The sequence below is a fragment of the Talpa europaea genome (genome assembly GCF_964194135.1).
Source record: "Talpa europaea genome assembly, chromosome: 7".
In the NCBI taxonomy this organism is placed as follows: Eukaryota; Metazoa; Chordata; class Mammalia; order Eulipotyphla; family Talpidae; genus Talpa; species Talpa europaea.
In genome coordinates this window covers 385,422-395,761 of record NC_140074.1, presented here as the reverse complement: position 1 = coordinate 395,761, position 10,340 = coordinate 385,422, and the positions used below count along the sequence as shown (strand labels likewise).

Genomic DNA, 10,340 nt, shown 5'->3' with positions numbered 1-10,340 from the left:
CCTGGGCTTGAGGCCTCCCGTGGGGACCGAGGCCGACTCCTGGGCCGTGGCCGCCGAGCGCAGGTGCTGGAGGCCACGCTGCGGGGCCTGGGAGCCCACGGGGGCCTGGCCGGGCTGCGGGGCACCGAGAACAGGGACGCTGGGCAGGCCGGACCGAAGCCCCGCCCGACGCCCGCGCGGGCACAGCGTGGCCGCGGGGCCGCCCTACCCGCAGACACAGGCGCGCGACCCCTTGCTTGCGCGGAGTGGGGCCCCCACGCGCGCGGCCGAGCCGCAGCAGCCCCCCTGAAACCGGCGCTTTGCAGGTGCTGCAGCTGAGGCTCCCGGAGCGGGCGCCCCGGACTTGGGGAGGGCCCTGCGCCCACCCCCGCGCCCCGGAGGGGACACGCCGGCCGGGAGGAGGGCCCGGCCCTTCCAGGCGCTGCTGCCCGCCCGCGCTCCCCCCGTCCTCCCAGCAGGGCCTCCAGGTGGGGTTGGCCCCCAGGTCCCGCAAGCCGACGTCTGACGCCCCCGCCCCCGTCTGTGGGGCCCCGTGGCCGGCGGACGCGGTGCTGGATGTGGGGGGCGCTGCAGGGGGTCAGAGCCGAGAACGGGACCCCCGGCCCGCCTCGTGCGGGGACCAGCCCCCCACGCCGGGGTCCAGCCCCGTCGCCACCGCCGCGCGTCGGGGGTCCCGCGGGCCCGGCTCCCCGCTCCCCACCGCCCCGCGCTGTGCTCCTCAAACGGGGCTCCGCGGCACCCCGCGCGAGGGCGTCTCCCCTGCGGCCGCCCCCGCCCACCGCCGCCCGGAGGGGCCGCCCGGCGCGGGGGCGCGGGGGCGCCCCGCGGCCAGACCCCGGCCCGCGGCCACGGCTCGCCGGCGCCCCCTGGCGCCCCGGCCCCGCGCTCGGCCCCCGCGGGAAGCGCGCCCGGCAGGCGGCGGGGCGGCCCAGAGCGCGCTCCAGGGGCGGCCCGGGCGGCCGGAGCGCTGCGGCCGCCGCCTCAAAGGCAGACGGGCGGAGTCCGCTCAGCCGCCGAACTGCGCCCCGGCGCCGGCCTCGGCGCGGCTCCCGCTCGGGGCTCGCCGCGGGGGTCGGCGCCCCCCGCGCCCCGGCCGCGCGGGGTGGGCGTGCGCGGGAGAGGCGGCGGGCGAACTACAAGTCCCGGCAGGCTGCGGGGCGCAGCGCGCACTTCCAGCGCGGCGGCCGCCAGAGAACTACGCCTCCCGGCAGGCTCCGGGGCGCAGGCCCGCACTTCCGGCGCGGAGGCAGCCAGAGAACCACAACTCCCGGGAGGCTCCGGGCGAGCGGGGACGCACTTCCGGCGCGGCCGGCGCGGAGGACCACATCTCCCAGCAGGCGGCGGGCGCGCACTTCCGGCGCGGCGGCGCGGCCAGGCGACCGCTCGGACCGCGGCGGGGACGGGCGGCGGCCGACGGGGCCGGGCCGGGGCGGGGCGGGGCGGGGCGGCGGCCCAGCGGCCCAGCGAGGGAGCGCGCGGGCGGCCTGGCCCCGCCCCGCCCCGCCCGGTGACCTTCACGGGCGCGGCGGCGGGCGGCGGCGGCGGGCGGCGGCCGCGCGATGTTCGTGCAGGAGGAGAAGATCTTCGCGGGCCGCGTGCTGCGGCTGCACGTCTGCGCGGCCGACGGCGCCGAGTGGCTGGAGGAGGCGGCCGAGGACACCGCGGTGGAGGCGCTCAAGGAGCGCTGCCTCAAGCACGTGAGCGCCCGGCCCGGCCTGCCCCCGCCCCGGCCCGGCCCCCGCCCGGCCCCCCGGCCCCTCCCCCGCCCCGGCCCCCGCCCCGGGCCTGCTCCCCGGCCGAGCCCCTGCGCGGCCCTGGACCTCCGAGCCCGTCGCGCCCGGGCCGAGGCTCCGGCGTCCCCCGCGCGCTCAGCGGACTCGCCGGTCGTGGCCGCGGCGATTCGCGGGGTGTCCTTCCCCGGCCGGGGTCCCGGCGGGCTGGCCCGCCCCGCCCGCGCGCCTCGGGGAAAGGAGCCGGTTCCTGCGCCGGCCGGGCGCGGCGCGAGGTCTGGGCTGGCGCTGAGGGCGTCGTGGAGGCGGCATCGTCCTGACGCCTTTCTCCTCTCTGCCGTCCCTCCCGGGTGGGGGCTGCCCCCAGGGCCCATGTAAAGCGCCCGATGACCGGACTGAGGGCTGAGTGTGAGCCCCAGTGCCTCCTGCTCTGTGGGCAGCCAGATCGGGGCTCGCGAGCACCCCATGGGTGCACCATCCCCCGGACACGGTGGGGGTCTCGTGGCTGCATGCAGTGACGTCCCAGGGCTGGGGTTCTGCACCTCCTCCCTACCTTTAGGGTCCACGAGGGGCTCCCCGTGGGACTCCTGGGGGTGAACCCCTGTTGAGGAGGGGTCTCCTTGTGACTCAAAGGGGGTCGCTGTGGTTTCTCGAGCAGGTCAGGGCACCCTCACGGGGAGCAGGGCAGAGCATGTCCTTGCAGGGAGGTGGTGGGTTCTTGGCCATGCTGGACACACTAGGGTGGCTGTTCCCGCCCCCAGAGCCCACGGGTGTGCATTTCAGGGGCAGGCCCCCGTGCACGCCGGAGCCGCCACCTGCTCTCAGGCAGCCTGTGCGGGGCGGCGAGTCTCGCAGACTGACCAGCGCTTACTAGCCCAGCCGCCTCGCATTCTAGGGCGAGCAGCCCCCTTGCTGTTGACTCGGGGACTGGGGTGCCCTTCTGGGGACAGTGGCTTGGCTCTGCTCTGCTCTGCTGATGCCCCGCCCCAGCTCTGAGCATGTGACACCCCAGAGCCTCCTTCACCTGCGTCCAGGCGGGTTCTGCTCATCCCGCATGCGAGGTGGGGGCCAGGTGTCCATTTGCCCTGGCCCCCCATGGAGCTTGGGGTGCTCAGCCACAGGGTGGGCTCCCGGGTGACGGTGCGCAGCGTGGGTAATGCACACCAGGAGCCCACTCCTCAGCCTTCTATGCATGGGTGAGGGAGTCGGCGACCCCCCCAGACCCGGGGTTCTGGCCCCTGCTCATGTGTCCCAGAGGCCGCTGGGCCTCTGTCCCGCTCTAGGCGGGGGCGAGCAGACAGTGCCCGCAGACAGTGCCTGAGGGTGCCCCGCGGCAGGCTGGCACCAGAGATGGGCCACTTTACTTTAAATCCCAGCTCTTTTCAGATGAAAGACGGGGCCTGGGTGCCGACTGTTGCAGGTGCTTGTGGCCCGCCGGGGACCTAGCTGGTAGCACGTCATGTGGGGGGGCCGTGTCATGCCCATCCTGGGGGTGGGGGGGAGGCTTAGAGTCATCCGCTTGACTTTTCAGGAAGAAAAGGAGGTGAACTCGCAGTGTGGCAGGGGGTTGGGAGCTAAACAACTGGTGTTACGCTTGCACGATGCATTTTGAGACATGTCACCCCTGCAGTGTGCTCATGGGAGCCTGGAGGACCCCAAAAGCGTTGCCCAGCACAAGCTAATCCACGCAGCTTCTGAGCGGGTGCTGAGCGACGCCAAGACGGTGCTGGAAGAGAACGTCCAGGACGGAGGTGAGGGTGGCACCGGGCAGCACCGGGTGGCGAGCTCCGAACAAGGGGCTGTGGGGGGACTGGGTTCAGCGCGAGGGTGACTCAACTCCAGCCCCGCAGACAGAGTGGAAGTGAGGGCCCTCGGCGAGCCCCTCTGCAGCCCGGCCGGCCGTACCTGTGCTCCTGGGCGCCGTCTGCGGGGGGTGCCAGCTGGGTTCTCGCGGGCCAGAGCCTGCGGGGGGGAGAGGGAAGGGCGGACGCTTTTCTGCCCTGCACCGTGCTGCTCCGGACGCGGGTCGGTGCCCAGGTTGAGCGACCCGTCTCTTGCAGACGTCCTGCTGCTGATTAAGAAGCGGGCCCCGGCGCCGCTCCCCAAGATGGCCGACGTCTCGGCGGAAGAGAAGGTGAGCGTCCCCAGAGGCCGCCGCGCCGCGCCGTGCACAGCGGTGTCCGCGGGCCTGTTGTCCGCGAGCCCGGGGGACGCATTTGTCTGTCAGTTGAGCCCGCGGCCCTGGTCGGGTCGCATGACCGGCGCCCAGCATAGCCTGGCTGCAGCGAGGGCCCTGCCGCTGTCCTGCCGAGGAGGGTCAGAAGGTGCCCACAGCAAGGACACGGCGCGGGATGGGTGCCAAAGGACATGGTCAGGGTCCTGCAGGGCAGGGTCCCTGGAGCTTGTCCCTCCTCCTTCCAGCTGGTCAGGCGCTGCCCCCCTGCCCCGTGCAGCTCCTCCTTATCCAGGGGCAGGGCTCTGAGATGCCAGGGGAGCGCCCGGCAGCCTGGACATGGCGGGAAGGGCTATTTTAGGGTGTCCTCTGGGGCCAGCGCCCAGGAGTGGTGCCTGGGCTCGGTTGCCCTTATCTGGTCCACCCCTGGCCCAGCTGGCAGGTGTGACCTGCCCTGCCCCCGAAGGCAGATCTGGGCCGCACAGCTGCAGGGTGGGGCTCACTCGCTGGCTGTGGCGGCCCTTGGGGGTTGCTCGCCCACTGTCCTGTCCCGTTTGCACACGCGTTTGCGCCCGCCGCCCACACGGGCTTGTTTGTGAAGTGCTCGTTGGCAAGGTCAGAGCGATACACGCGTCTACAATGTCGAGTCCCTTCAATCTTGCCGCGATGCCGGCCCCCGCCCCTGCAGCCTGCTCTGCCCAGCGCGCAGCTGTCCTGCAAGGGGGGGGCTGGGTTTACTGTTTACGTTCAGCCCAGCGGTCCTTGCTCAGGAGAGGGAATTCTGGAGCGCCACTGGGCTTTGAAGATGTAGTTATTATTATTTTTTTTATTTTTGCGCACAAGAGCAGGGGTGCAGGCCAGAGGTGGCGGGGTGAGAGGACTCCCCAGAGACAGAGCGGGGAGCAGAACAGGCTGATCCACTGAGATCCACTGCTGAGGGGGCAGCGGGAGAGAGGAGAGATCTGCTGCGCCCTGCGGGCACTCCCTGGCCGGGGTTGCACTCAGGCCACGGCGGTGACAGACTGAGGTGTACCCCTGGCCACCGGGGAGGCCTGCTTTTTGGTTATTTTCTTCTTTATGTTGGGGCTCCGTTTGCTGGGAGCTGCTTTCTGAGCGACTCCAGACTCGGCTCTGACGTGGCGGCCCTTGGCTGGCTGTGGCGGGCCTGACCCCCACCCCACCCCGGGACTGTGGACATGTTCCCCCCATGTGGTCGCCTTCATTTTTCCAGTGTTTGTTTAGGGGTTTCTTTGTCACAGGGGGCTGCGCTCGCACTGCAGACGCGGCCCCCGCAGGCCCCCGTGGCCGAGCAGCGCACGCCCCTGACAGAGTCAAGCGTCACGACCCCTGCCCCGGGTCTCCCTGTGCCCACCGACAGGCCTCTCCCCTGCTGAGCCCGGGCTTCCGGGCTCCCAGTGCTCGGCCGGTGCCACGTCCTGGCCGGCGCCCGTGCTGCTGGCTCAGCCCGCGCCCTGCTGCCCCGGCGCCCTGCTCCTCAGCATTGGCCCCTGGCGGGTCCCACTCCGCCTCGGGGCGGGCTCCAGGCGGAGGGGCCGGCGTGTGCCCTGTTTGTGCCCGCCCCGCCGCCCCTGCCCCTCGGCCTGCACACGACCTCCTGGGGCCCCTGGGGTTCCCGCGCCATCTCCTTTCTGGACTAGAGCGCCGTCGTTGGGCGCCCGGCCTTCTCTCCACTTGCGCCCGTGCCCACCCCTGACCTTGGCTTTCTCTTCTTTGCAGAAAAAGCAGGACCAGAAAGCCCCGGACAGAGAGGCCATATTCCGAGCCACCGCCGGCCTGCCCTCCTGCGACGCGGACCGGGCCGTGGCCCAGACCAGCGTGAGAGACGTGAGTGCCCTTGGGTTGCCGGGGGGGGGTGCTGGCCTCGGGGTCCTGCTGCAGCAGCGTCTCTGAGACCAAAACTTTCTGAGGAAAGGCTGGAAAGACGCCCAGAGGCAGGGCGGGAAGGGGAGGCGCCCTGGGGCGTCAGCAGAGACTACGAGACAGAGTCTGGCTCCTGCGGCGTGGTGGGGGCTTTGGTCAGGGGGCTGGGCAGGGGCAGCCTGCTGCATTTGGGGCCGACCTCGGGGCTCTTCCGGAAGGCCCACACTGCCAGAGCCTCAGCCTCTGGCGCCTGCGTGTGTCTCATGGGGTGGCTAGGCTGCTTGTGGCAGGGGCTGGCTGAGCCCCAGCATGTCCAGGCGGGGCTGGTGCGGAGGTGACGTGGCTGCCACGTGTCGTCCGAGTGGTCGCTCTTGGCCGGGTGACGGCTTGTTGGTGCCACTGGCCAGGGGCTGGGTCCTTCACCCTGGCGAGAGGCTGTGTGTGCCCGGGGCCCGCTCCCCAGCCTCACCCGCCCCACCGTCCAGTCCCAGTGCCATCGCGTGGTGCCCCCAGGTGGGCCTGCTGGGCATTTGGAAAAATGGCTCTTCTTTTCTTGCAGTTCCAGACAGAGCTCCGGAAAATCTTGGTGTCTCTCATTGAGGTAGCTCAGAAGCTGTTGGCGCTGAACCCCGACGCGGTGGAGTTATTCAAGAAGGCAAACGGTAAGAGCCTGCTCTGGCTGCGTCTGCACCGCCCGAGGGGGTCGGTCTCTCCCTCCCGGGGCTGCCCCCCTGGCTGGGCGGGCCCCTGCACTCCTCGTGGCCCGGGGCTGATGGTCAGGACTCGGGTTCCAGAGAATGGCCACGGGTGTCGGGCGCTTGGGCGAAGGGCGCTGGGAGCTGCCTTGGCCGGCCTGGCCCTCATGCGCCCCTGTCGCCGCAGCCATGTTGGACGAGGACGAGGACGAGCGGGTGGACGAGGCGGCCCTGCGGCAGCTCACGGAGATGGGCTTCCCCGAGAGCCGGGCCACCAAGGCCCTTCGGCTGAACCAGTACGTGGCGCGTGGCCTGGGCTCCTCACCCCTCCCTGCGCAGAGGCCCGTGCTTGCGCGCCGGGGCTGGGCTCACGCAGGAGGGCGCTGGTCTCGCTGGTTCCATGATCACCCCCTTGCGCTGCGGCTCGCTGGGGGCCGAAGCACATATCTGTCGACCGCAGGCCAGGCCAGCCGTCCCCTTGCTTTGAATCCGCACTCGTGTGCCTCCGTGTGGTGCCCGCAGCCGCTAGGTGGGTGTCCCGGCCGGGGCAGCGGGGCGAGGCCAGATCTCCCGCACCCGACGCGCTGAGCCGGGGCAGCCACGGCCGGGGCGCTCTGCGGGCAGGGAGGCGCAGCGCCCGGCTGGAGGGTACACTTGCCTTCCAGCATGTCGGTGCCCCAGGCCATGGAGTGGCTGATCGAGCACGCGGAGGACCCTGCCATCGACGCACCTCTGCCTGGTCAGGCCTCGCTGGGGACGGCGGGGGCTGAGGCTGCCGCAGGGACCAGCGAGGGGGGTGAGGAGGCCAGGGACGAGCTGACTGAGATCTTCAGGAGGATCCGGAGGAAACGGGAGTTCCGCGCGGACGCTCGGGTAGGTGGTGCAGAGGGCCTGGGCGCGGGTGGGCTGCGGCTGCCACGCTCGAGCCCCGGCCCAGGAGCCCCGGCCTCTCTGGGCCCTCGCTGTGTCTTACCAGTTCCTGCCGTGTCTGGGGTGCCCGCCCCCAGCGGGGTGTCCGTGTGTGGCCTCCCGGAGCTTCCGCCCCGGCCGGCGGCTGCATCTGTTAGGGGCTCGGCTCCCGGGTTCTCCCAGTCTGGAGGCGCTGGCCTCCGAGTCCACCTGGCCCCGCCCTGCTTGCTGGGCCCGTGATGAGCTCCCGTGGCGCCGTCTCCGTGGGTCGCCCCTGTGGCCGGGTCTCAGGTGCCCGCCGGGGGTGCTTCGCAGCCAGCGGGTGGGCCGGGGCTCCCGGGGGCTGGGGCACTGGGGCTGCGCAGCTGCTTGTGGCCATCGAGGCTCAGACAGGCCCTGGGAACCGGGGTCGCTTTCTCGTGGGAGTCCCGAGCGGCTCTGCCCGAGGCCCCGCCCCAGCCGGCCTGGGTGTGCGTCCCTGCAAGGCCGTGCCCGCGGCCGTAGCTTTGATGTGGGGCGTCCCCTGTTATTTTCACTTCCACCTGTTTGTATGTATTTTTTAAAGATTTACTTATTTATGCTGCAAGAACTGGGGTGCAGGCCAGAGGTGGGGGGTGAGAGGATTCACCAGAGTGGGGGGCAGAGCAGGCGGATCCACTGAAACCCACTGCCGAGGGGAGCAGCGGGGGACAGGAGAGGTCTGCCCTGCCGTGTGGGGAGCTCCCTGGAAGGGGGTCGAACTCCTGCTGCAGAGCCTGCCGATGGCTTCACAGCACTGAGGCTAACCCCTGCGCCACCAGGGAGGCCCCCAGTTTCTTTCTAGAGACCAATCCCGAAGAAGGGCCCTTTCCCACAGGTAGCCAGACACCCCGGCTGCCGCTCGGTCCCGGGCCTCTGCTGCGAGGAAGCTCGCCTGGGCTGGCCCCTGGGGTGCGGGCCCGGCCTCCCCGGCCTGCGAGCGGCTGCCCCCGCTGCCTTGCCCGGCTCGCTGCCCACTGGAAAGTCGTGAGGGACGGGCCCCGGCACTGGCCTTGGGGGTGGGGGGCGGGCGGCGCGGCTCAGCGCTCCTTGGGGTCTTTTCTAGGCCGTCATTTCGCTGATGGAGATGGGGTTCGACGAGAAGGAGGTGGTGGACGCCCTTCGGGTGAACAACAACCAGCAGAGCGCCGCTGTGAGTGCCGCATCCTTGCGGGCAGGCGGGGCAGCAGGGGCCCCGCTTCAACCCCGGCACAGCCCTGGGCCTCGGCTTTCTAGACGGCCTGTCCGTGGGGTGTCCAGGCCCCTCATGCTGTAGCTGCCCAGCAGTGGCGCTGCTGGTGCCTGTCCTTGTGAGGGGCCCCCGGGGGCTCCCCCCCCACAACAGTATCTCTTTTCCCAGCACCGCTACGGCTGCACTGAGCACACACACAAGTATACACGTACACACACGCACACACACGAGTACACATGGCGTGCGCGTGAGGCAGAGCAGCTGCCATCACAGTGCTCGTGGGCCTGGGTGGGGCATGTGCTGAGTGCAGGCGCCCAGCCGGGGCGGGTTTGGGGGCGCAGGGGTCGGCTCACGTGCTCTCTCGGGGTTTGCAGTGTGAGTGGCTGCTGGGGGACCGGAAGCCCTCCCCCGAGGAGCTGGACAAGGGCATTGACCCCGACAGCCCGCTCTTCCAGGCCATTCTGGACAACCCCGTGGTGCAGCTGGGCCTGACCAACCCCAAGACGCTGCTGGGTATGTGCACCCCCGCGGGCCGGCGGCTGGGTCCCCACGCCGGAGCATGTGGCCTTCTGACCCTGGACGGGTGGCCCTGGCCGCGCCCCGCCCCGCCCCTCCTGTGGAAGGGGCTCCTGTGTGCTGCGTCCTGCGTGCGGGTCTCGCCTGGTCTTTGGTCTCAGACGCTGCTCCCACATATGTGTGGCCGGCATGGCCGGCCCTCGAGGCGCTGTCCACAGCGGCTCCCTTTCTGGTGTCCCCCCAGCCCCCTTTTCATTCAGCCAGCTGCTCGGGAGGAGGGTTGCCCCCAGCGCTCACCTGGACCCCGTGCTGCCCACCCCCTTCTGTGGCCGCGGCTCTTGGCTTCCAGGCGGGAGGGAGGTGGCTGCTGTCTGCAGCCACACGCAGGTCCGGTGCGGCCACCCGCACACGTGCAGCAGCCCGCACTGCCGCTCTGTGGCTGGGCGCCCCGGGGGCGTGGGCTGTTTCAGTGTTGGCTATGTTGGGGTGCGCGGCCAGTGGGGGCCTCAGGGCTCCTCCTTTCAGGCGGTCCAGCCTGGTGGGCGTGTGTGGCCTGCAGCATCCGGTGGGGGTGGGGCTTCTGGCGCACGGGGCGGCCCCGGCCCCCTCACAAGCCTCCCGGCGGCGCCCTCACGCGGTGTCTCCCCGCAGCCTTTGAGGACATGCTGGAGAACCCCCTCAACAGCACCCAGTGGATGAACGATCCCGAGACGGGACCCGTCATGCTGCAGATCTCCAGGCTTTTCCAGACCCTGAACCGCTCGTAGGCCCCGCCCGCGGCCCTCCTGCTGCCAGCCGCCGCGGGGAGGCCCTGCGGACTGACGCTCCCCCCAGGGGGTTTGGGCCACATGTGGGTGCCAGGGTGTTTGCCGATGCGTGGCTGTGGCGCTGGAGGCCAGTGCGTCCTGCGGCTCGAGACTGCGGGGTGGGGATTCCCGCTCCCGGGACGGCCCCGCCAGGCAGGCGCTGGCCAAGTGCTGTAGGGTGCGCCCAGCCTAATAAACCAGTCTGCTCCTGCGCCTTGTGCCTGCCCGCGCCCCGCTCAGCGGCCGCCCCTTTAAGTGACAACAGCCAAACACCAGGGCTGCAGTGTCAGCCGCTGTCCGGTCCCCACGCCCCGCTGTGCCCACCGCCCAGGCCTGGGGCACGTCCCTCGGAGCCGCTCCGGGAGCAGCCTCGTCCCAGCGCCCGGCGGGTCCAGTGCTCGGGCACAGCCGCCTCGCGTG

The 10,340-nt window shown here is 71.3% G+C and overlaps 1 protein-coding gene across 2 annotated transcripts; it reads left to right on the top strand.

Annotated features, from left to right (window-relative positions):
- Positions 1 to 1,559: 1,559 nt before the first annotated feature.
- Positions 1,560 to 10,125, top strand: UBAC1 (UBA domain containing 1; the record flags this gene model as incomplete). 2 transcript variants are annotated; one of them, XM_084236735.1, is made up of 10 exons in its annotated part: positions 1,560 to 1,697; positions 3,361 to 3,481; positions 3,791 to 3,864; positions 5,641 to 5,748; positions 6,344 to 6,446; positions 6,667 to 6,775; positions 7,145 to 7,352; positions 8,473 to 8,559; positions 8,973 to 9,111; positions 9,766 to 10,125. In XM_084236735.1, the coding sequence occupies 10 exons, from the start codon at positions 1,560 to 1,562 to the stop codon at positions 9,879 to 9,881; spliced, it is 1,203 nt and encodes a 400-aa protein (XP_084092861.1). In that variant the 3' UTR covers positions 9,882 to 10,125. The 2 variants fall into 2 exon arrangements, with proteins under 2 accessions (XP_084092861.1, XP_084092862.1); XM_084236736.1 differs by having other exon boundaries at positions 1,670 to 1,697; positions 3,262 to 3,481.
- Positions 10,126 to 10,340: the final 215 nt, after the last annotated feature.